The sequence below is a fragment of the Neofelis nebulosa genome, chromosome 8 (assembly GCF_028018385.1).
Source record: "Neofelis nebulosa isolate mNeoNeb1 chromosome 8, mNeoNeb1.pri, whole genome shotgun sequence".
Lineage (NCBI taxonomy): Eukaryota > Metazoa > Chordata > Mammalia > Carnivora > Felidae > Neofelis > Neofelis nebulosa.
The window spans coordinates 67,689,010-67,714,864 of record NC_080789.1 but is presented as its reverse complement, the minus strand read 5'-3'; the positions used below and the strand labels follow the sequence as shown (position 1 = coordinate 67,714,864).

Here is a 25,855-nt window from a genome sequence, read left to right as displayed (position 1 = left end):
GCCCCTCCCCCACTCAAGTGCAGATAGAAGGCCCCAGCCCCTCTGTCTGGGGAACGGACTAGCTCACATGCCCGAATCAGACCTTGATATTCCAACCCCCGCTCCGCACAGCCACGTGGCTCGGAACTGACAGCCCCGTGTCCCTGCACCGAGGTAATCAAAATCTCGTTCCCTCTTCTTTTCTCTTTTCTTTTTCTCCAGCAAAAACGTAACACATTGATTTGACCGAATCGTCCTTCCGAATACCGCGAGTCATATACAGTGAACTAAACTTGTTTTCAGAGATGGCTTTGATAAATAGGCATTATCATCTAGAGATGGATTTCACACTTGAGGAGCGGGGAGGACCGAGGGAACACAATCTACTAGCTTTCGGAAATCCTTCTCGGGAAGCGGTTGACTTAACTCTTCCATTAGGCAGATGGGGCCCTTGGCTCCATGCGGTCAGACTCAGAGCTCCTCAGGCCTCCCTAAGATGCTTCAGACCTTGCTGCCTCCTATCTGAGTCTATCTGAGTCTGAGACTATCTGAGTCGTCACAAGGGCCATCGCATGGCCGCTTGGCCCCAGGGCAGGAGGGTCCCTCGGGGCAGAAGAAATAGAAGAGAGAAAGCCAGTAATGAACCAGTACCATGTTCTCCCACCCCGAAGTGAGAGAGGTAGCTTCCGGAGGACCCTTGGGAGTTTCTGAGCTTCTTTCTAATGGAATCCTGGGGCTACGACTTGGCATTTCAAAGCCCGTTTGAGTCTTCAAATCACCCAACGGGAGGTAAGTGCTTTAATGTCACTCTTTACAAATGAGGCCCAGAGAAGCCCAAATCTTACTTAAGTTTTGTGTGTGTGTTTTTTTTTTTAATACTTAAGGTTTTTTTTTTAATTTTCTAAAAACGAAGGAAGGAAGTAGGATGGATAAGGATCAGGGTGGAGGGGACCCTGATCACAGATGGATGTAGATCCCGTCTCTCTTAGCTTTTCTTTTCCTGGGAACTTTGATGTACTTATAGTGACACTATTGCCTGTCCCCATCACAGCTAGATTGACACTTGTTAAACTGCAATGTTTAGACACACACACACACACACACACACACACACACACACACACACACACATATACGCACATGCACAGAAATAAAGACTCTAAAAAAAAAAGAACAAAGGAATGATTAATAGAAAACTTTGAGGGACTGAGATGGGGGACAGGCATGCAGAGGCCTTACATAGGCACTATATCCTATTTCTTTGAGTGGTAGGTATAGGCGTCTTATATTTTTATTGTTATGAATGGGTTCCTGGGTGGTTCATTTGGTTGAGTGTCCGACTCTTGATTTCAGCTCAGGTCATGATCTCACGGTTCGTGAGTTCAAGCCCTCATTTGGGCTCCGTGCTGACAGTGCAGAGCCGGCTTGGGATTCTCTCCCTCTCTCTCTCTCTGCCCCTCCCTTGCTTGCTCTCTCTGTCACTCTCAAAATAAATAAACTACAAAAATTATTAAAATAGGATTTTACGTTTAATATGCCCGTCTGCGTATATAAAACATTTCGCAATTTTCAAAGAATTAAAAAGCGAGGATAAAGCACCCGTGGGTTTGTCAACATCGTCCCTGTAGCCCATCCCAAGGCCAAGCCAACTCCCCAGGGCTTCTAGAGTGCCGCACACATCCAAGCTGTGGGCAGGGATCCCAGAGGCCCAATATCATTGTGGGGCAATAGGAGAAACTGTTTAGGATGCTTGTGGCTTAACCCCAGGTCAGCTGAGATGGTGCAACTCTCAGTCATCATGATGTTGCTACAGGGTCTGTGTCACCCAGGCGACTAAACATCTGGTGGCTTTGGTGGAAAAAAGGAGAAATCAAATGTGGGCGTGGGGGGAATGCCAGACAAATCAGTCCAACGAGGGCTCATCATCACCCGGGCTCGCTGGTGACGTCATGATGCAAGGGCATCAGGACAACAGTCTACCCCGGCATGGCAACTGTGCTTTCCTGAAATGGGCTGAGCTACTACCTTGACATCAGGAAGGCTCCTGGCCAGGGGTTGGGGGGCCTGGGGCCCCAGTCCAGCCGGACAGAAGGCTGGACCCATCAGCTGGAGGCCCACAGAAAACGGGACCATTTCAGGTGAGCTGAGAGAAAACTCAGCCGGCTTGGGGTTATTTGCTGCTACCCAGGAGGCAGGGCCCGGGACCGGAGTCCAGAGGTGCAAAAGAGAACCCAGGCATACATGGCCAGAGAGCTGGCAGGAAGAGACTGTGGAGGCAGGAGAGGCAAAGAGCAGACTGGAACTGAGTAGGAAATGTCACTATGCTGGACAGCTGCCTGGTGTCCTGGCCTGAGAGGCAGCAGGCCTCTCCCTTCTGAGCCCCTCTCTGAGCCCCTCCCCTGCCTCCGGCTGGCTCTGGGTCTGGGCTGCGGGCTGCTGCCGGTTCTGCTGACACAGGATCCGACCCGCATTTGTGAAGCCCGGGGTAGTATCCTCTTCCTTCCCTTGTCCCCGCTCCTTCCCATGGCCCGCACCTGCTCCTGGAAAACAGCCAGCCACAGAGGTTGTGGCTAATGGGGAAACACCCACCTGAAGGGGCAAGGGGGAGGGGATGCCCGTCTGTGACCTCACAGACACGTCCAACCAAAAGGACTCTGAAACGAAAAAGGGGAAACACTTCGTCTACAGCTTGGCACTGACCTCATAGCCAGTCCTCTGGCGAGTCCAATAAATGGTACAGGAGGTTCTCTCAAGAGACTTTAGTCCCGAGATTAGGGATTGAAAACTTGACAGAGTGATTTGTTGGGCACAGGCGTGCCATGTCATCGCTGGCAGGGGTGAGGGGGTGGAGCCTGGCAGCAGCCAGGACCAGCCCTCCCTCGAGGCCGGGAGTAGCAAGAAGCAGTGGGGAGGGATGGGGGGGGGGCAGCGACCAGCACGTAGGCAGATGGAAAGAGCCTCCCTATTTCTTCCACTGCAGAGGGTGTTGAGAGGGAGGGAGGGCTTTTTATCTAGGGGAGCTCTGCTGCTCCTGCTGCTCCCACGGACCCCCCACCCGCCCCAGATTTGAAGGATCCTCGGGGAGGGGGGAGCAGAGCCAGAGGATGGCCTAGCATACTGCTGATGGCAGGAAAGAGATCCCACCCCAGCTAGGACTGCCGAGACCCCTCAGGCGCGCTGGGAAGGGTGCAGGCTGGGATTGCGGCACAGGGCCTGGCCTCTTGGGATGGCTTCACAGACAGGTGTTCGAGATCCTCGTCTGTGCAGACGGTGTAGGCGGAGCGAGCGCTGCAGGGGTTAAATACAGCAACTCGCTGCTTTCAAACAGGATGTTTTCTGCCACTTTTAGCTCTTCCTGAGACATGCTCCACACCCCCGACCTCAGTAAGAGCTGAAGGCGGGCTGACTCTGGTGCCCAGAGTCTGTGTGCTACTGGCATATGCTGGGTCACCAAGGTGGGGCTGGCAGAATTTCACCCGTCCCACTTCTACCCACATCCAGCCCTGCTTGTCTACCCATAGAGACAGACAGACAGACAGACCACACACACACACACACACACACACACACACACACACACACTTCCTCCCTTCCCTGATGCCAACAGAAGGTGCCTGACCCTGAAACCTGGCAAAAGCCTTCAAGCTAATCCCCAGATGGGGAAGGTCCAGACCCCTAGCTTTTGTTCCTCTGCCTCCTAGAGGCCCAACTAGGCAGGGAAGGGAAGAGCCCATGGGAATTACAAACTGTGGGCCCTGGGGCTGTCAGCTCCCCGAGCCTATTGACCATCCCCTTGGGCACTGCCAGCCCCCAGCAAACACCCAAGGAAAATGCCGGTGGATGGGGGAGCCTGGGTGACTCAGTCGGTTAAGTGCGTGACTTCGGCTCAGGTCATGATCTCACGGTTCGTGGGTTCGAGCCCCGTGTCAGGCTCTGTGCTGACAGTTTGGAGCCTGGAGCCTGCTTCGGATTCTGTGTCTCCCTCTCCCTCTGTCCCTCCCCCGCTCACGTTCTGTCTGTCTGTCTGTCTCTCTCTCTCTCTCTCTCTCTCAAAAATAAATAAACATTAAAAAGAGAAAAGAAAATGTCGGTGGGTGATGCACTGAAATAACCTGAGCCAGGTCGGCCGGCTCCCAAGGGCCGTGGGTGGGACGAGGCACCGCTGCTGGGGACAGACATGCTGTCACTTACCCCCCAAGCCAGGCTCTCCTTTGCTCCCCGTACTTGTGCCGTCCATCACCTCTGGCTGACCACCCTCTTCTGGATTCTACCCCATGGCCTTATCGATTTCCCAGAATCCCCGCTTGCTCCTCAGAGGCTGAGGTGAGGGCCAAGTCGGCACAGAAAGGACCACCGCTTCCTGTCCTCAACCCCTAAGGTTTTCAAAAGCCAGACTTGAGACCCAGGTAGACTACCACCCTTGAGCTTAAAAAAAAAAAGAAAAGAAAAAGAAAAAAGAGTGTATGGAGTATCTACTATGTGCCAACCTGCCAGGCTCTAGCCGCATGACCTACATAAGCCTCATAACAGTCCCGTGAGGTGAGGAGCAGTCCCATTTTACAGATGGCAAAACCAAAGTCCAGGACGACTTGCCCAGGGCGCCATGGCCAGGCAAGTGGGGGGCCAGGGGCCACACAAGGCAAACTTAGTGCCATGCCCACGTGCTTCTGCTGTCTCCTGCTGACCCCTCCCATATCCCAGTGATAATCATCAGCGGGGACACGGCGGTCCGCTCTGAGCCCCGCTCCGGGTTCTCCAGTATGCCCTCTCATTCAGTCCTCACAACACCCTCATCAGGCGGGTCCCGTTATCATCCCTCTTCTGGCCATGGGAAAACTAAGGCTCAGGGAAGTTGTTTGTCTTTGGAGTCCAGATTTGAACTTAGACCCTTTTGCCTCGAGTCCCCCTCTGCTTGCCTTTCCTAAGGGAGATATCTCAGTCATCTCATCAGCCCTAAGTCCTGGAGGCCCTTCGCTTCCACCAAGTCCGGGGGCAAAGAAGAGAACAATCCCCACAGGTCATGATGGAAGAATGCCATGGCGCTTTTCCTTCCAAAGCTCCCAAAGTCTCAGGGTGGCAGGCATTAGCCGGGATCCCCTTTCTGCCAGCCATCCCCTCTTACCGGGAAAACCTCGTTCAACACGCTGGCCGCTCCTCCCCATGCAACTGCGCACTACTGGATGGTCCTTTTAGGAGAGGTTAACCTAGATTTAGCCTAAAGTTCCAAGTGCGAGGAAAGTGGGTCAAGGATACAGGGTAGCAAAGGAGAAGTGGAAAAATAAGCGCTTAATACCACCCTCCTTTGCCACATCATACAGCTCCTCACCCCTGCCCGCAATTCATGTTCTGAGTACACAGGACATCCCATTGCTTCTACTGGGGCTGTCCCCAGAGCAACCCCCTCCTGCTCTTGGTATTAGAAATACCCAAGTCCCTGACACTGAGCCTCAGAGAAACACGGTGGGAGCTCAAGTCTGCAGAAAGCCCCTGGCTTCCATTCCTCCGGGGACTGCATCCCACATCAAAACCCCTGCTTGAGCCTGACCCAGTCCTGACCTTGCCTTAGCAAGAAGCGAAGAGATAACATGTTTCGTTCCAGTCATCGAAGCCATAACCACTGCCTCTCCTATATGTCTGCCTGTCGGTGCACACAACACACACCCCGTCTTCCGGGGCTTCTGCTAAATGGGCATCACCGGGGCAGGCTGGCCTAGAACAGTCTCGTGATATGGTGGCTACAGGGTGTCCTGGGAAGAGCCTAGGAAGACAAAGATCAAAGTGCTGCTAGACTCACTTTAACCCCACCACACTCACTGAACCCTCTTCAGACTCCTGAGGGCCGTAAAGCTATGGCCTGGAGGATAAGTGGTAGACAAGAGATCTGACTGCTAAGGTCTTTTCCACCTCTGAAAGTGTGCAACTCCAAGGCCAGATTTCCCATCATGATGAGGCCTTAAGACCACTCAGAAAGTGAGATTCCCTCACTGAGCTTTCTCTCGGACCCCCTCAGTTGAGCCCCGACACCATGCTAGTGCAAGGGGGGTTCACTCATCCTCAGATGCCAACGACCAGGAAGGACATGAGCAGTGTGGCCCCTAATGGGCCCCATGGAGAACGGGAGCCCAGGACAGGGGGCCACGCTCAGCTGGGCTGTGATTGGAATGACCGAAACTGAGCTTTCTAATTGTTGACACTGGCTCAGAGTTCCCCCTCCTTCTAGAAAGAAGCGGAAAGCTAAGTGATTTCCCAGAAAAGGGAGAGAAAAATTCTTCTGCCTGAAATTGGCACACACAGAATGAACCACGTGGGGGGCTCTCTCTGGAGTGTGTAGGCCAGCCATGCTGCACGTGAGCTTATGTGCGCACAGCCATTTCTCGTTGATTTTCACTTCATCATCCTTTCAACTCTGTCCACAGAGTGCTGAGCACTGTAGGATCTAACTTAGTGTTGGTCATCTCTTTATTCTAGTGTAACTCAGGCACAGCAATGTCACAGCCAGCTAAGGTGATGTCTTTTCTTCCTTCCCACCATCCCCAACATATATACACATTCTTTTTCCAGAACAGTCTCAGCATTGCCTCCCAGAAGCAGCTGAGGAGGAACAGAGTGAAAAAGAGGGAAGGGGGAGAGGAAAGCATATTATATAAATAGAACTTGTCTAAATATTCCTTGCCTCATTGTCTCCCCAGCCCCTCCACACACACACATATTTTAAATATGGATGAGAATAGTTGGATTATTTTCTGCAGACCGTAATGTCCAAAGTAAAACCCACTAGCTAGTCAGTCATCTCAGACATCTCAGGATTGGAAGGAAACTCTACCTAGTCCAACCATCTTAAATCCCCTCTATAATATTCTAACCTGTACGTGAATATTTTTCCTAATGGAGCACTATCTCCCATGGCAATCTACTTTCCTTGGATGACTGTATGCTTAGAAAGTTCTTCACTATGCAAGATGAAAGAGCCCCTGAAGCTTTCAATCACAGGTCCTAGACAAACTCTTTACAGCCATCTAAGACGGCTGGACATCTAAGATGGACGTAGAATGAAGCTACTAAGCGATTCCCACAGCGTCTCTGGAGGAAGGCTTGGCCAGACCACCACATGGCGCCATCGTGCAAATTAGAAAAGGGCCCATTCCTCATCTGCTAGAAAACTGTTGTAGCAAGTAGAAAAATCTATGATGTTTATGATGTGAGTGAGACTGCAAGGGAAAAGCAGAAAAGATAACGGGGGCTGCATTTAATTTTGGCTCAGACCTCATAAACTTCCCGGGTATGATCGTGATTCCCACAAGGGCAGTAAATAAGGGGATGAGTGCAGCGTCTGCCTCCATGGCCTTCACCTGGAGAGGAGAGTTTCCAGTCCAAGAAAAGGGCTCTGTGGGAGAGTGTGAGTAGCTGAATACACTCCCCCAAGCCTGCCTGCCCTCTTCTGTCTTTGGCTCAGCCATCTCCAGGGGAGCCTGGCCCCCAGCACTACAGCACTAAGAACACAGGCAATGTGTCCCTAACTATCTAACTATCTAAGTGACTGATGACTCAACAGTCGCAAGAAGGAGTTTATCCTGAAAGTGCTTCTAAATCAAACCTTTGGGGAATATATATATCACCTTTGAGAACCTGATAAAGGTCATGGACAGACATCCCACGCAATGCCAAGGGTTAGTGGGTCACTCCTTAGAAACCATGCTATCAGCTCCCATTCTATCAGCCATCCACTGAGACTCTTTCTTGGCTGACTGTCCTGTTATTCTTGGGAGTGCTGGCAGCTTCTAGGAGCTGAGCAGAACCCAGAGGCAGGAACACACAGGACCCCAGCCCCAGACAGTGGGGCTGGAGATACATAGCTTGCTGAGATATAGTTCCACTTCTTATCGACAACAATTATTCCTGCAAGCTGCTTTTTTTCCAATGGAAACTCTGCCCTTAGCTTTGTCAACAAGATTTCTGGGTTGATTACGGTTCTCCAGGTAACAAGCAGGCCAGGCCCTGTCACTGCTGGAAAGCGTGGGCAGTGACAGTGTCTGCTGAAGCGTAGGGAGCTGCCCATTCATAATCTGCAGTCCAATCTCTCTGGTTTTAGAGCAAAGAAACTGGGGCCATCAGAGGGGGAGCGGCTTGTCCCAAGAGTACAAAGGAAAGAGAGTGTTTTTCCACCTCCACCCTGGGCAAGTCCCAAGACCTCTCATCACCAGCCCGAGCAGCTTCCAGGAGTCAGAGTGGAGAGAAACGGGCCATGGGGGGAGGCATGAATGTCATCTTTGGAGGAGGGGAGTTGTGGGAAGCCATGGGGGAGGCCCTGAAGCGCACTGCAGTGGGACCACCCAGCACCGATGCCATCCCAGACAAGCAACACAGAGGAACAGAGTGAGGGTAACCCGCTTGCTCTTGCCCAACCAGCTCTAGCTCCTGGCTCTGGCCTCCATGGCCTGAAGAAATGGACCCAGACCCAGAGAGGTAAGGGGAGATCTTAGACGGAAGTGGGATGTGCCTGGTGTGCTCTCTCACTATTCTGGGAGCCTCTCCTGGACACTAGGATGGCGGTACTTCCCTGGGATATGTGCTCCAGGCCAAGGTTGATGGGACAAGGAGGCTCTTGGTCCAGTTACTTGGAGACCAAAGAATAGAAATTGGAACAGCCCAAATGGAGAACACCGAGAATACAGGGGGAGTGGTTCTAGCCCTCCTCTGGGGAGACTTCCACTCCTACTATTGCTAATGTAGGCGATGGCTAAATGGGATTTAAAACAACAACAATGGCCTCAGGATATCAGAAGAAAGCTGCTTCGTTCTCCCAAGAGATTCCCAAGCGTCTCTGTGGCCCTCTACCCAGACTAAGCATCTTTCTTACTATTGGGTCCCCGGCCCAGGTCCACATAGACCTGAGTCTGCCCCTGCCCAGACAGATAGCTTTGAGCCCACCGCCCGCCCCCAAACCCGTCCATCCCGGCCAGCCTTCTTCTCTTCATTTTCCTCTGGGACCAATGCAGTCTTTGTGTCACTCACACTCTTTCTGCACTGTGTCAGTACCCAAAGGGCCAGGTCCTGCCGGCACTGAGATACTCAGAATCCTGGGCGTCAGATCCCTCGCTTACCTCCACAACTGCCCTGGCCAGCCTGATGCGCCTGGCAATGTGACTACCGTCCAGCGTCCCCCAAAGCCCATTCCTGCATCCTCCTCTGCCAATGCAGACGTGAGAGAGCGCTTGGGTCACAGGGCTGTTACAGGACCAACATCTCTGTCTAGCGCTCACCACGGTCTCTGGCACAGTGTGGTTGGATGTCAGCTGGAGCTCACTACTAAAGTTGTAACTGCTGTCAGTACAAGACCAGAGCCTGGAAAATCAGGAAACTTTCAAGGCCCATAGAGGTGCCATGGAGGGCAGCAGGCCTGCTCTCAGCCCCAAACACGCTACTCCAAACAAACGTTGCCCAGAAAGCCACATTTCCACTGAACTGGGAAAAAACTGACCACCCCACCCATTGGCTGTGGCTTCCAAAAATCTGGCTTCTCAGGGTGGGGAAATTTTCCCCAGCCAGATTTTTGGAAGCCACAGCCAATGGCTAATCTCTCCCCTATATGCAGAGAAGCTGAGCTACACATCTGGACTTTTCCTCTGCAAGAAGGATAAGACCCGTGGCTCCCGAGGTGCCACTGAGTACCAAGCCCTTGGGCCCATTGCCTTTCCTTTCCTTTCCCTCTGTCCCCCAATGCCATCTCTCTCCTACTTCTTCTGTCACCCGGGGCTTGTCATGCATCCGTCACATATCTGTTCTCCCCTAGTGGGACCTGAGGCTCAGCGGCCCCATGAGGCTGCCTGTGTGTCATCAGGGCAGTGGTACTTCCTCAGCTGCTCTTGCCTACCACCGAAAGTGCAGAAGGCAGGGGAGACTGAGGTGGAGAGCCAAAGGCTGGAGCCCAGAGGCAACAGTGAGGGCTGCAGCCACCCTGGCAATAGGGAGGCCCACTGTGGCCCCTAACCCAGACACTGGGCTGGCTCTGGCTCAGGGGGCCTGGACTCCTGTTTGCCTCTGGCCCTCGGGAGGCCCTGGAAGACCTTTCACTTACACTATTAGACTGTTAGGCCTGTGTCAGAACCAGTGAAGGATCCTGGGTCTTCTGAGATACATAGGACGGCTCCAGTTCCAAAGGTACTGATCTACCCAAAGGCATCCTCTCTATCTTCTAGATTATTAGCGAGGGGGTGGACACTCCTCATGTATTCATGAAGGTTTTCCGGGCCTAGACCAAATAGGTTCCCATTCACTTTAGAGGGGCAGTGCAGTCACCCCAAGGGGACACCAGCTGCTCCTCAGTTTCTGATTAGAATGGTTTCCCCCTAACGGTCTTTTCCAGAGCTTCTGTTTCGTCAGAGTTCCAGCTATCCTGCTGTGTAGATTTCTTCCTGGGGACCCCATCGGATGGCCAGGGAGCTGTAACATTCTTTCTTGGCCTCACACCGTGCTGGGCATTGGTTCTGGCCTTCGATGCCTTACTTTTGATGGTGACCCCTGGTTGGTTTTAAGCACTGAGACCATGGCAAGCCCTGTCCTGGAAGTCAGAGACACAATGGAGAGCCTCACACAGACCCTGCCCTCTTGAAACTCCCAGTCCACTGAGGGGGACAGACAGGTAGGATCCATCCTACGATATAGGTAAGCACACGTGACCAGAGTGTGCAGGAGAGCTCCTGGCTTTGTGCCCATAGGGTAAAGAAGGCTCTTCAGAGGAGGTCACTTCTTAGCCCACTAACAGAGACAGGGAGGATCACAGTTCAACACGGCAGTGGTAAGAAGGGTAACGAGGGTTTCGGGCAGACAGCACTTGTGCAAAGGCCAAGAGACAAAAGGGAAAGAGAGGGCTGGAGGCAAGAAAACTGGTTCTGCATGGCTGGAAAGAGAGAGAGCACCAGGAAGAGATGAACCAACTGACCACACTCATTTGTAATAGAAAGTGGATTCCATTCTTTCCTCCACTGAGTCCTTCTTCTACCCGTTGAGACTTGAATACCAGGAATTTTTAATTATTGTAATGACATTTGAACTGAAGACTTTCAGAGTCCAATCGGATTCCCATTCTGACCTGAACTGAGCTCCAGCCTTATATGGGAAGTAAAAGTAGGGCTCTCTCCCCTTGATTTATTGAGAAAGTGCCCCAAGGTCAGCAAAGCAGTGGGCTTCTTCTTAAGACAGTTGAGGTCCCAGCTGGTGCACACCCAGGGCCACCACCCTGCAGGGGAGCTCCTTTACCCCGGGGGGCGGGGGGCAAGTAGGACCAGCATAACTGAGCTGAAAGGCAGAGACAAAGGAGACAGTTCTGGAAAACTCGGCCCGGCCGGACGGGAAAATAAGTGTTCTGAGAGAAAACCAAAGAGAGAACAAAAGGCTCAACAAGGGCAGACGGAAGTTGGTGACCGACTCAGCTGCATGTCACCAGCTCAATCCTTCTTTAACGCATCAGTCTGTCCAGGGTGGCCGGATACGGTTGCTCGGCAAGGAGACTGCTGAGTTACACACAGCCGCCCAATCCCCGAACCTTCCTCCACTGTTCCACGTGGCTCACTGCTCTCTCCCGGTCAACGAGGTCACTTCCTTGTTGCCAGGAATCGCTGTAAGGAAGGGCATCAGCCACAGACACACAATGTTCACAAACAGCTTGCACCATGGACACCTGTGGAAAGTCCCCGACCTGTGTGGGCACACACCAGCCCGTACCCTGAGTCGGAATGTCCATGCTCACTGCTGGCAACAACACATGCCGGGCCTTCCCCTCAGAGCTATAACTGAAGATGACCTTGTTTCAAGGTTTCAGGCCCAAACGTCCGCATCTGTCAGGAGGCTTCTTCCCCAGAGCCACCAAGTGGTAGGAAATAGCTGCCTTTGTCCTAACCCATGAACCCTCTCCAAACTATAGTCCCCTCCCCCAGCCCTATCCACTGGCCATCTTCCTCTTCCTTGTTTTCCTCTGACACCCAGGGGCAAAGATGGAGCAGATTTGCCACACAGAGCCCCTTTTGGTGGTGTCGCAGGGCACGCAGGGGCTACCCCGGGGTCTCAAGAGAAACCACCTCTTTCCCTCCTCAACAGTCAGCCGTGTGCAGCCCCCCCGCTGCCCTGGGGCAGGGCCTGCTGCCCACCTGGGCCTCTGCTCGGGGTAACAGAGTCACAGCTCCTTCACTCAGCGCTCTTTCCCTCGGCAGCAAACATCCCTGGAGAAGGCACTTGAGGGACCAGCTCAAAGGAGGTGGGAAGGAGACCTCACTCCAGCTGGCTGGACAGGCTCCACTCTGTCAGGCAGCCCGTGGGCAGCACGGAAGGGCAAGAGTCCAGGGGCCTGTGGCCCATCATGGCCCCCTCCTCCCACCGCCTCCCTTTACCCACCCCCTACACCTTACTTTTGCCAGAGCTCCCCCTGACCTCAAAAACAACTCTGCAGCCAGGCTCTGCAGGAGCTCAGGATTGAAGTTTAACAGAGACAAAAATAATTCCCTGGAGTGAGCTATTTTCTGCCCAGCTTTGGGAACAATGGCTTGAGGTGGCAGGCAGGGGAGGCAGGCGTGGGGAGGAAGCTGGCCACGGGCCATCCATGGGTTTGGGGTCATCCCCATGCCCGCTCCATACTCCCCCTGGTGTGGGGTTTTCAGGGAAGGGGGACCTTCATCAGGGGCTGAGGCACCTTCCCCCACCTGTCAACCCCAGGTGAGGAGTGAGGACAGCGGGGATGAGGAGGCCTGTGGGGACCTTGTGCTGCCTGCACCCTGGGCCGCAGTGCTCCATGACTACTCCTCTCTTGTGGAACGGAAGGAAGAAGGGAGAGAAAACAGCGCCACTTTACCAAGCCTCAGAAGGGGGATTCTACACCCATTTGTCTATCTCACAGCATAAACTACCTCACAATATTTATCTGAGACAAAATATTTAAAGTGTTTTATAAAATCGTGATACTCCATAAAGCTGTTACTGGTTGACCATTATTGCCCCAGGTTTTAAAAGGAGGAGGAAATTCAGGCAGGAAAGTAGAAGGCGGTGAACACACACTTTGCAATAGTACAGGGAGCACGACCCTCACGGCACCATGAGGCCCTCACAGTCTGGGAGACCCCGAAGTGCAGCGTAGGTGGGCTCGTCATTCATTGCCTACCAACCCCAATCCCCACATTCCACTATTCTTTCTTTTTAAAAAAAAAATTTTAATGTTTATTTTTGAGAGAGAGATCGAGCATAAGCGGGGGAGGGCAGAGAGAAAGAGGGAGACACAGAATCTGAAGCAGGCTCCAGGCTCTGACACAGGGCTCGAACTCACAAGCCGCGAGATCATGACCTGAGCCACCCAGGCTCCCCATCCACTATTCTTTCTATTTTTTGTTTCCCTAGAGACCCTTTGCTTAACCGTTAGTTTCTTTTTTATTTCTCTACACAGAACTTTCCTGCTAACACCTCTGGAAAAACACCTAACTGGGAATATAGAGTTGGGGGGGGGCGGCAGGCAGGGGAGTGGGGGAGGGAGGGGATTCACTCATGGAATATCTTTAGGCTGATTTCGTTCTAAGTCTCCAGAAAGAGACGGTCTGCATGATACAGTATTATCACGTGCTAGGAAGGGGACCCATGGAGGGTGGGTGATCATGCCTTTCGTGAGAAATTCTACATCAGCAAGGGCCTTACCGGTCCCACTCTAACGGTCCCGTGTTCAAAGAAAGAAACTACCCGAAGACATCCGGGGCCGGTGGGGGGCGGGGGGCAGGGCTGCAGGCTAAACCTAGCCATGACTGTGTTCACTCTGCCACCGCCCACCATCGCCACTGGGTCGTCGTAAATTTTTTAGTTAGTGGTCAGTGTTTTTGAAAACTGGAGAGATTTCACTTTTGGAAAAACTCTGGATATCCAGCTTCCTCCTAAAAAAAAAAAAAAAAAAAAAAATGGGCTAACGTGGCCACACCGGGCTGCAGTTCCCGGGCAACCCTGCGGGCCTCAGGTGGAGCTAACCCTCCAGACCAGGCTGTGCCACTCTCCCCTCCCCCCGCCCTTGCACCCCACCAGGGTCTGCAGCCCTCCAGCCTCACTCATCACCTGGCCCTACCCCCCCACCCAGCAACCAGCCCTCAGCGACAGCCGAGCTCTGCGTGCAGGGAGACACAGGTAAGAGAAGAGGGTCTGGAGGCAGCCTGAGCAACAGCAAACCCTGCCTCCCCACACACCTCCTGCCCGCTGTGTCCGCAGCTCTCTAAGCTTCCGTTCCCTTGCCTGCAAAATGAGAAAAAAGCGGCAAAACCTACCTCATTTGTCTGTGAGGGTCAAATGAGATAATGCAGGTCAAGGGCTCAGCACCGCGCCCGGCACAGGGTACCTGCTCAGGCAATGTTAGTGCTTGTTATTCTGCAGGATTGGCTTCAGTAACGGGAGAGAAGTCCTCTGAGTTGCAGCCCAGTTTTTTATAACGTTTTAGTCACACAAAGCTCCTGCCCTTCAACTCTCTTCAAAAGAGAATTTTTTTTAGCGTTTGTTTATTTTTTTTTTTTTTTTTTTTTAATTTTTTTTTTTTTTCCAACGTTTTTTATTTATTTTTGGGACAGAGAGAGACAGACAGAGCATGAACGGGGGAGGTGCAGAGAGAGGGAGACACAGAATCGGAAACAGGCTCCAGGCTCCGAGCCATCAGCCCAGAGCCCGACGCGGGGCTCGAACTCACGGACTGCGAGATCGTGACCTGGCTGAAGTCGGACGCTTAACCGACTGCGCCACCCAGGCGCCCCAGCGTTTGTTTATTTTTGAGGAGAGAGAGACAGAGACAGAGAGAGACAGTGCGAGTGGGGGAGGGGCGGAGAGAGAGGGAAATACAAGAATCCCAAGCAGGCTCCAGGCTCTGAGCGGTCAGCACAGAGCCCGACGCGGGGCTCGAACTCACGAACCGTGAGATCACGACCTGAGCCGAAGTCAGATGCTTGACCGACTGAGCCACCCAGGCACCTCAACTCTCTTCACGTAGCTCAGGGGTCCCGGTCTACCTACAAACACATTTCCATTCAATCAACAGCCATTGAGCATATCTGTGATGAGTTAAGTATTGCGTGGAGTAAGGACACTTCAGATATAGGACCCAGCCCTGTTCTCAGGGCCTCTCAACCCAGCGGGTAAATGGACAATCGAACAGACAGGCACAGCCCTGTCAGGTAGAGTCAAACACAAAGCTCTCCCCTCCGGGCCCTGCCCCAACCACCCGGGAGCTTGGCACTGAAGGAGGAACCAGGGGTGATTCTGACTCTCCTTCTCCTCCTAGGTTCCAAAACATTCCAGAGCTTTACTAAAAGACACTTACTGGTAACTTAGCCCCACTTCCCCCTCTAGTTTCTTAGGTTCCACACCTGAGTTCCTCCACTGCACACTGGTTAACATAATTTCATCTCAACAAAGCCATTCGGATCTCAGATGGAGTTCATTACAGTGGAATTTTACCTGAGGCTGCCACCCCCCACTTCTTCACATCATGGCACCCAAGAGGTCGGTGTGCTTGCCAAATAGGCTGGGCAGAGGTACCTTCCCACCCCTGGCAGAAGGCCGGAAATTGAGAGCTGTTTGGAACAAAGAACTCTGCCCCGAAGGTGTTTTCCAGCATCATCCTGGCCAGCCTGGAACTGTCCCATTCACCCTCGGCTGGCACCACCTACTGCCTCTTTTCCAGCCCTCCTCAGACAGGAAGAGGAGGGCAGAGAACAGAGCCGAACAACTGTGCAGGACAGGTCGTGGGCAGGTGAGGCAGGGGCAGACGGCCCAGGCTACAACAGATCCGAATTTAAGTTCTGGTTCTGACTTAGGAGCTCAATGACTTTGGGCAAGAAGTTGAACCTCTTAACTTCTTTCAACATCAATTTCCTCTTCTGTGAAACGGGGATAACAGTATTGCCTACCTCATAGCATTATTGAGGGGCCTGGGTGAGAAAATGCATGAAAAAAATTAACACGGTGCCTGGAACGTATAAGTTAGAATAGCCATTGGTTTATTACGATTGTCAGCTTTTATATGATATATGATTATGTCAGCCTCACAAAGATCAAAGGTTGGTGTACAGAGAGACACTGGGGCAGAGTTGGGGTGGGAGGTGATTGAAGAATGGGTGGGGCCCTACCACCAAGCCCAGCACGGGTCTAGTGACCAAGATGAGGCCCAGGGCAGAGGCACTCACCTGCCCCTGGAGCTGACACACACAGACTGGCTGGGTAATTGCAGGATTGCGGCCTCGGGTGTCCCATGCAACTGCCCAGCAAGCCACATTCTTTTGTGGGCAGCTGGGTGAGTGGGCAGCTGGCTGTTTATGTGGCCGCCAGGACACCGGGTCTACCTAACACCTACTCAACCCAGCACCCCCAGGCGGAGTGTTCAACCTTGGAAGAGGAAGGGATTCTCTGTGGGCATTCTGCTCCTTTCCCCAAGGCGCCTCCTCTGTTCTCTCCACCACGACCCTCTAGCACCCTCTGCTTCTCAGATTGGACAAGTCAGTGGGTCAGAGATCAAGGCCAGACTCTGAACAATTAGTCTTCAGTTTACTTCACCTGGAGCTTTCAGATGACCAAAAAGCCCTGGACAGATGTAAATCCCATCACTGCCCCCAGCACCCTGAATTCTGATTAGCTAACAAACACAAAGTTCTGATACTTCCACGTCCTGTTCTCAAAATCGATACCCAAGGAAAAGATACCGTCTCAATACCCTTAGCAAAAATGCAATCCAGGGGATACTAACTGGTCACCTAGTATGTGCTCAGCACTGACACTAGGCTCTTGGTTGAACTGAACAGGACGCTAAGTACCGGGATGGGCTTGGAGCCACGGGATCCCTCCCTCACTGTTGCTGGAAGGTTACAAGGAAGGGCTTCAGCCGCACCCGGAGACCCTGGGCAGAGCTCACAGAGTCAGGCTGACACCTGTACAGGACCACCTGTGTGTGTACCACACGTCAGACAGGGGTACACATATAACCGGCCGAGAATGATTCAATTATGAGAGCTGAAAGGGACTTTAGAAACTCGTCTAGTCGGACAACCGTTTCATTTTAGAAATCAAGGCTATGTCAGGTATTGAAAAGGATGGGGAACAATGGGAACTTTTAGCCACTGCCGAAAGGAATGCTTTTCAGTACAACCACTGTGGAAAAGAGTTGGGCGCTGTGGAGCAATGCCAAACACAGAATCCCAGGTGCCCTGGCCCCAGGTATGTGCCCTGGAGAACCGCCTACGCGCACATCAGGAGACCAGCACGGTTACTGCCAGCAGTATGACCGTGATAAGTCCAAACTGGAAACCACCCAAACGTCCATCACCAAGAGGGAGGACATACAAATTGTGGCACATCCTTACAGTGGACGTCACCCTGAGTGAAAACTAATGAACTACCTCTGGGTGTGTCAACACGGCGGGGGGGGGGGGGGCGGGAGTCTCACAGGCACGACACAAGGTGGAGGACGCACATCACAGGGAACATGCATATAGGTAAGCTCCATGGACACGTGAAGGTAAACAATATATTGTTTTGTAAAACGCACGTAGACGATAACTTACGACGAAAAGGAAGGAAATAACTAACTAACATTCAAAATATGGGTGGGGTGGAGAACAAGGAAGGAGATGCAAATGGGAAGAGGAACGGGAGCTTTGAAGGCGCTGCAGACGTTCCATTCTGCACTTGGGTGATGTGTACAGAATATACTATATTATTCTTTAATCTATACATAAGCATATGATATACCCGTGTGCGTATGATATATTTCACAGTCAAAAAAATAAGTAAATAAATAAAAAGAATTGAAGAACCTGAGTCTCAGAGAAGCTAACCAACTTTTCCAAGCTCATCAGCTAACAAATGGCTGGAAGAGAAATGTACCAAATCCGAGTTCAGCCAGGTGCGAAGACAGCCATTCTTGGATTCTAAAGGGATCTCTCACAACGATGAAGTTTCTGGTCTAGCAAATTTGGGAACAATTGCAAGAGTCTTTACTTTTCACTGTGAAGCTCCCAGCGTCTTGAATAATGCCTGTCACACCGTAGGTCCTCAATGCATATCTACTGAACGACCCACGCTTTTCGAAGGCTTACTGCCCGCCAGACACTTGACTTGGGTCATCTGGAATCCTCACACGGCTCTACAAGGGAGTTATTCTTATCCCACGTAACAGATAAGGACACCGAGATTCAGAGAGATTAAGAAACCTGCCCAAGGTCACAAGCTAGAAAGTGACAAAGCTGGGATTTGAACCCAGGCGTGTCTAACTCCAACCCCGCGTTCTTCCTGTTCTTCGAGGCTGTTGGCAAAGCTTCCAACAGCACTACCTAACATTTCAGAGATATGCCAAGGAACCTGGGGTGGGGGGGCACAGCTGAGGGGTAGGCTGAGCACTTTCTCTTCCTTCTAACCCCGTCTCCAGGCTCTGGCACGGAGAGTGGTTCGCGTGGCCAAGCCCAGCACTAACAGCAGTGTAGCTCAGTGGTCATGGGTTAATTCTACAGCATGTCAGGTTACGACATCTCTTTAAACCTTGGTTTCCCATATCCATGCTGGGGAGAGTAATAGTAGCTTCCTCCAAGGAGAAGCTGTCAAGATGAAAGGAGAGAAGGGAATCACACTGGCTGGCAGAGGCTGTCAGATGTGGCCAGAGTCCATCTCCCCTTCCAGGCAGGCTAGGCTCACGAGTGCTCCTTAAGGGGTAGCTAGGAGGGGAAAGGGCAAACAGGATGAGATTAGCTCCAGTTGGCCAAAGGGACAATGGCCTTTCCTTGGTGCCCTTGGTCCAAAGTAGGTTATCAATGAAGTGGCTTGTTTGACATTGAAAGAGTATTTGTCATTTGCCTTCTAGACCATTCAAATCTTATCTGATCCCATGCAATCTCTCGGCACAGAACTCTCTCTCTCTCTCTCTCTCTCTCTCTCTCAGGTTCTTGCCTGCTGTTTTTACCCAAGTTAGGTACCCTGTAGTGTTGGAGAGGCACTGAGGCCTGAGGGTACTGGCAGAGGGAGCCTCCTTCTGAGAGGCCACTGTCCCCACAGTAACCTCTGGGCAAACCAAGCTTGCTTCCAGGTCAACTTGTTCAAACCAGTTAGTAAACCTAACCCTGCCACTCACAAACATTTACTGCAGGCCTATTATGTCCAAGGCATGGTGCTAAATGCCCTGTGGGCTCCCATGAATGCAGTTGTAGTAGGGTTCTATGGAAGTTAAGATAGACCCAAGTGTGAGTCCTGACTGTCCCATTCATCAGCTGTGGCACCTTGGCACATGGCTCAACCTCACCAAGCCTCAGTTTCCCATTTGTGAAAGGAGCATAACAGTGGTTCCTATCCCACAAGGTTGTGGCAGATCTGGGAGGCCCTGCATGCAATGTACCTAGCACAGCACCTGGTGCAACTGAGCTGAGCACTCAGTGAATAGCTAGCTGTTCCTGGAGCTGCAACTCCAGTGCCAGCAGGTGGCACACACTGGATGTGTCGCCAGCAAAGCCTAGGGGCTCACGGGTGCCTCATAGTGCCTGGAATGTCACACCTTGTGTAACACCTCAAAGCTTCAACCTGTGGTCAGAAGGCCAGTGAGAGGCAGCAGCTTCCCAGGAACCGGCTTCTGGGTCCTTCCCAAACTCCACTTGCCCACTGGTGTAGCTGCCCACACCCTGCTCAGGACCAGGACTCTCCCCTGTGCAGAATGGGGACTTTGTGTGGCACCTGGTTCTGGAAACACTGCTTGGTCTATTCCTTGGCACAGGACTTGCAGGGCAGGTTTGCAAACGTATGACACACACTCAGACTCCCCTAGTGCCTGCTGCTTCTGCCTCTCACTTTTGCCATCTACTGACAGGCCACCCCCGCTCCTCCCCCTGCCAGCCCAAGGAGTCTCTCCCCTTCCCTCTCCCCACAAGTCACTTCAAAGGGTGGGACTTCCCAAGAGGTCTTCACCTGCCCTTTTCATTTGTTGGCGATGAGAACAACTTCCTTCCTGCCAGAGTAAGACAGTCACTACACCATCATTAAGGAGGCTCCACCCCCACACCAGGCGCCCCGATCACTCTCATGCTGGACCTCTGCGGACTCTCCAGGGAGCCCGCCCTGAGCATCTGGACCACGAGGACCGCGCATGCAGAAGGGAGGGCAGTTTCTTTTCTACGTGTTACAGCGTCACGATGCAGTCGCTGCCACCAACGCCTATAGCTTGGGTTGAGCAAGAACAGCCTGTCCCCGCCCTGGACCATTTCCCCAATATTCAGACCTGATGAGACAGTCAAACTCCAGTGTCCGGGGGAACCGACTCCCTCTCCTGCTGAGCAGTTTTTCTCTGGCTCTGCCCTCCACCCTGCTCACCATTTCCCCGGAACCTGACTGCAAGTGACCTGCGCCCTTTATCCACATGAGCAAGGTTTGACTACCCTTCCCCTCTTGTTGTTTACCCACTGGAGAGCTGGACTTCCCTGTGGTATGGTGTGTCCCCCAGAGATCTGGGAAGCTGGAGAGACAAAATGAAGAGGCTGCAGATACGGGGGAAGAGGGAAGAGGAAGCATGAGGCTAAGTCTTGGCTCCATTATAAATCCCAATTCCCCCAGGGGCAGCGGAAGGGGAGTTGGCAGGCCTTCCTGTCCCCATCGGAGGTAGGGGTGGGGCAGGAAAGCCGAAGGTGAGGCCAGTCATAAGTCAAGGGTGAAGGGAAGTCACAAGAGCAAGCGAGTGTGGTAGGTTGGGTTCTAGGAGAAGGTGGCTGGGAGCGGAGCTGCCCTCAGGGAAAACACTGGAATTGGGTGATAATATCAGGGAGCAAGCTGGGGTGTTGGGGCTGCCCTGAGAATTAAGCTACTTCCGTCCTCCCCTCGTCATTAGGCACCTTCCCCACCTTGTCTTCCTCATTAAACCCACTCCCACCCATCTTCCCCTCGTCAGTGTAACCTCAGATGGGTTCAGAGTGCCGTTCACCATAATGACTAAATGTTTCAGTTGGCCCGAGACAGTTGTGGTTTATGTCAATTGTCCCGACAGAACCTACTAACAGCACCCCTTTGCACTCTCAAAGCTTCCCAGTTTCGACAGGGAATTATACGCTCCCCCTCTCTGGCCCACCAAGCGGGCACTGACACAGGAGAGGGTGAAGAGGGAATTAGAGAAAAGCATGACTGGAAGCGAGGCCCTGAGGTCCAGAGCAATAGCCAGGCTAGCTTCTGCCCACCTGGATCCTTTCAGAACTGGACCGACAGCAGCTGCCCGTCCTGGGGCTCAGACCGTCTCAAGGAAGAGGGCTGATTTGGTGGGTTCTGTTCCTGTCATCCCTCAGAGGGTCTAGCACCAAGCTGGGTGCACAAAAGGCATTTAATCAAAACTTGTCATTTCCTTACTTCCCTCTACCTGCATCCAAAGCAGACCTGCAGCCGTGGCCAAACGGAAAGCTGGACCACTACAACTCCTCCTGTCCGGCAACGGACTGGAACATCATCCTGGCTCAGACTTCCAGGTGCTCCTGACTCTGGCCCTCCAGCCACCAGCACCCAACTGCTAGACAAAGACAACAGGGGGTTTCTAGCAGGGGTTCCAGAAGCAGATCTCGGCCGGGATGGCTGTTGCCTCCTGGGGATGCAGGGTGAAGAACTGAACAGTGGCGCTCCCTCTCCTGCTCGGATGACCGCCTGATCTGGCCCCCAAGCCCCAAGTCAAGCATGGAAGACACTGGCTTTAGACACTGGCTATTTGGTCTGAGAGTGGAGGGTGAGGGTCCGGGAGGGCCTCTTGGTACTTCCTCTGGGACTTAGTCCCAAAAAAGATCAGTTCTGAGGGGGGATGGGAGAGAAGACGGAGAAACCATAAATACAAATAACCAGGGCACCCCAAACTATACCAGGCCTTCCACGATGTTTATACAAATGAAGTGTGATGGCCTTGACCGAGGAGCTGTGAGGGGTCAGGAAAGCTTCCTAACTCTCTTTCCCTCCTTCCTTATCTCACTCTCCTCTTTTCTTACCCTTTCTCTCTTCCCTCCTTTCTTATTCTTTACCCTGGAAAGGGTCCAAGTCGTGGCTAATGAGGGACCAGCCAAACTGAAGCCATGGGGCCCAGCCGGAGTACAGTCTGTGAATCCCCAGCATTTTGCAGTTTGAGTCAGCCCCACACCACAGCCTGGTTGTGGGCTTGTCTCATATGGCTCCAGAGAGGCCACTGAGTGGGGGGCAATGGACTCTGGGGCTCCCATTTCTGCTCAAGGGTCTGAAGCACCCAAAAGAAAAGCCAGAGAGAAATGTACAGTCTTTCTACCTCCGGGTCTGTCTGTATACCGTTCCAGAAGGACCCTCAGTCCTCTCCAGCACTTCGACAAGGACGGGATGGGGAAGCCCTCCTCCCCCCCAATACACAATGCCCACAGTTCACTGAGTTGAGGTTCCAGTGTCCAGACAATCCATTTCCACCTCAACAAACCCCACTTCTTACCCTGGCTTAAAACTTTCTTTGACAACACCATGCCTTCCCTAGTCCCAGAACCTTCCTGACTTCTTGTGCACACCCACCTGGCTAACAGAGCCAGGCTGCTAACAAGATCACTAGGCAGAAATGGAATGGGAGGCTGGAAGTGTACCGTGCTGGATGTACCTCCTGATCCTAGGAGAAGGATAAGAGATGCGGATTTACCACAAATCCACAAGCTCTTCACCGTCAACCCTTCTGGAATCATACCACAACGATCCCATAATCATCCCTGTGTTGGGTGTTCCCTTCAGAGGAGTGGCCACCACTGGCCACGAGGAAGAGAGCCTTCCAGCAGGGAGCTAGAGTGGAGCTGACTCTGCCTAGGAGAGCTTCTGCAATGCTCAGAAAATGCCTGCCCAATTGCTTGCCTGGGCTCTGGCCCCTCTGGCTGCAACTGAGCCCAGACAGGAGGCTGACTCACTCACCGCAGGGAGGAGGAGGAAGAGGAGGAGGAGAAGGAGGAGGAGGAGATGCGGGAAGGGCCTGGGCTGGGAGACCTAGTGCCCTCCCAGACCGGGTAGCCTGGATCTCAGCTTCAGTGGTCTGGGGGTGTGTGGGGGGAGAGGGGGTCAGGATCCACTGCTCCCTGCAGACCACATGCTGTTCCCTCCTAGATACTTCCCCTAAACTCTCCCCCACCACCCACAGACGAGGGACCCTTCACTCCCCAAACAGAAACTACTCCCTGAGCTCCCTCCCGGATTAGATGCTTGCCCCTGAGTTCCTCTGAACATCTATGGACAGGCTTTCCTGAAAAAATAAATACAGTGCATTAGGGCCAACTAGGTCTAAAATCATTGGTGGTTTAAAAAGAAAAGAAAAAACTCTACTTAAAAGATCCAACTCCACCATGGCAGGTGACCGTACACAGGTACTAGAAGATGATAAAGCTACACACACTCCGCCTCCAGCGGACCTTAGTACCATCGACAGTCGATCTCCCTTTCTTATTCCTTCACTCCGTGCCAAGGCTCCCCAACAGAGGAAGGAAACAAATGCTTCTCGTTGCCCAAGTGCTGAGCACTGTGTAGCAGAGCATTTGTGTGATAAACCGCCTGAGCACCGAGGTCGTTGTCCCTCTCGCCAACCTGGCACGAACTTTAGCTTTCTCAGACCTCAGTGTACCCTCTGTGCCTCAGCCTCATGGCACGACAGCCCGGATCTCAGCAGCCAAGTTTGCCCCTGCGATTTACCCTCTAGTGTTTGCACCCGGGCACTCAGGCCCGGTACCCCCCCGGAGCCCTACCCCGGGCCCAATCCCGATTCTGGGACCCCCCTTCCTCGCTCCTACCGGTTCCGCACCTGGTCAGGCGGCTGGGCACGCAGCTCCGCGCTCCCGGCGCCTCCCGCTCGGCTGCTGCCTTTTGACAAGCAGAGACAACCCAGCACCTGGCCCCGCCCCTCTCGAGGCCCCGCCCCGGGCCCGCCCCTCCCCCTTGGCCCCGCCCAGCGGACCTGCCTCGCTCCGCGAGAAGGCTGGCGGCTTCGCAACCATCTTGACTTGGAATCAACCACTGGGAGACTCTGCCCGGGGTAGTCCTCCACGGCTGCGGTCCACAGAGGAAGGCATGCTGCTTCTCCGTGCCTGAGAGTTTTCGAAGGTGATGTGTGTGCAGATCCACGCTCTGCCCGCGTTAATCTGTGATGCGTTCGCCCACCTCCAGCCGCCGTGGTTCCACCTAGCTGCTGCGCGCGCCTCTTCCAGGTGCGTCACCCCCACCTGGGTTGACCCGACCCGGACTTCACGGTCTGCCGGGCTCTGGGGGCGTCTGCCGCGGGCACCGTCGGGCCTCTGCTCTCGTGGGAAATCCCGGGCGCCGCTCGCCGTCGCGTTGCTTCTGCAGAGCGCCTGGGAGCTCAGCCCGACCCCACTCGATAGGATAAAAGCGCAAACGGAAAACGCGGCCAAAGTGGCTGGAGCTGCGTCATCGTCCCCCCCTCGCCCGCGGCAGATCACGTTCTCGGCCTGTCGCGAACCTCATCCGAGCGAGCGAGCTTAGTGTCAGTTTCCCGGGACTAATCCCCAGTCTCCCGCCACCCGTTCTATACGACACTGGTGTGAAGAGAAGAGAGGAGTGAAAAAAAGTCTATCATGAGACCTGGAATTGTAGTAGATGGGGGGAAATACGCCATAGAAAATTTTGGCTAGAAATTATTCCGCCTCCTTGGCTATGTGCTAGGCACCGCATCTGGAGGAGAGATAAAAAAAAAGATGGGGTTCCCTCCTTCGAGTTCACTGTCCGGTGGGAGAATGTATAAATAAATAGTAATTACAATATAATATTCTATAATAGAGATGCCCACGAAGCCATCCAGCAGTTGGTGAGCTCCTTTAGGCAGGGGAGGAAACCGTGGCTCAGAGGGACAAGCTGAACAGGTGGAAAGTCGAGGCATAGAGAGGTTAAGTGACTTGCCCAACATTACACAGCTGTTCAGTGAGGGACAGTAGTACAGCCCAGCAAATCTGCTGGTACAAGAGCCTCTGAACCATTTATGAGACAGTTTTGCTAGACTGTAGGATAACCAGCCCCTCTCAAACTCTCAATAAGGGGATCAGGAGAAATGAACTGAGGCTAAACAGAAAGAAGAATCTTCAAACAGCAAAATTTGTTAGGCACTCAAACAGTTGATTAAGAGAATATCATGGAAACTTTCTCTCTGGAAAGGTTTAAAAAAAAATAGAAGAGACACAGACTGGTGAATTGAGAAATGGCCCATCTATCCTGAGAAACAGATGAAAGGAAGTGCCCCTTTGGGGGCCCTGCCAGTCTGATGGATAGATTCCCCGCTTGTAATGAAAATAAAAGAAAGAAGCCCCTTGCCCAAAGCATCATGGGAAAGCCAGCAGTGATTCTCATGGGAAGAAAAATAGAACAGGAAATCTCAAATAACCAACACCTTGGGACATTCTCAGGGAGTTCCATGAGCCTCTGGAAGAAGTCACTTTTGTGGTGCTTACTTGGCCAGATGAGTGAACCTAACATCTTGAAAATAAACCTTATCGCAAAGGGATAAAAGATGACTGCTGAGTATTCCTTAGCCATTGACCGTTAGTCTCTTCACAGCTCTCTGTCTGACATTCATCGCCGCCTTTTGAGTCAGGCAGATGGAGTATTTTCTACTCCAGAAATACTCCAGACCCTGTGTTCTCGTGAAGAGGTGACAGTCGGCATTCCTGTGCTACAGAGCAGCTTTGAACTCTTCTAGCTTGACTGCTATTTGACACGTGCTAGAACCTCTGCAGAAAACACGAATTTTCTCTTTCTTTTCCGTGACGTTAACATTTCTTGTGTTCTCATGGTGCCTGGGAGGGGTGGTGGTCCTTACAGGACGCTCATATTGTGTTTTTGTCAGTATTCATCTCTGAAAAGTTACATCAGGGAATATCTAGTA

General features: G+C 52.7%; 1 protein-coding gene across 3 annotated transcripts in view; it reads right to left on the bottom strand.

Annotated features, from left to right (window-relative positions):
- The window catches only part of VDR (vitamin D receptor), a 58,598-nt gene extending 34,119 nt beyond the window's left edge, over positions 1 to 24,479 (bottom strand). Inside the window, exon 1 of one of the 3 annotated variants that reach the window (XM_058743001.1) lies at positions 23,918 to 24,479. In XM_058743001.1, the coding sequence (XP_058598984.1) occupies positions 23,918 to 23,957 (40 nt within the window). In that variant the 5' untranslated portion in view covers positions 23,958 to 24,479. Of the gene's footprint in view, positions 1 to 23,753; positions 23,877 to 23,917 lie in introns of those variants that run through there. The other 2 variants (XM_058743003.1, XM_058743002.1) reach the window with 2 other exon arrangements.
- Positions 24,480 to 25,855: the final 1,376 nt, after the last annotated feature.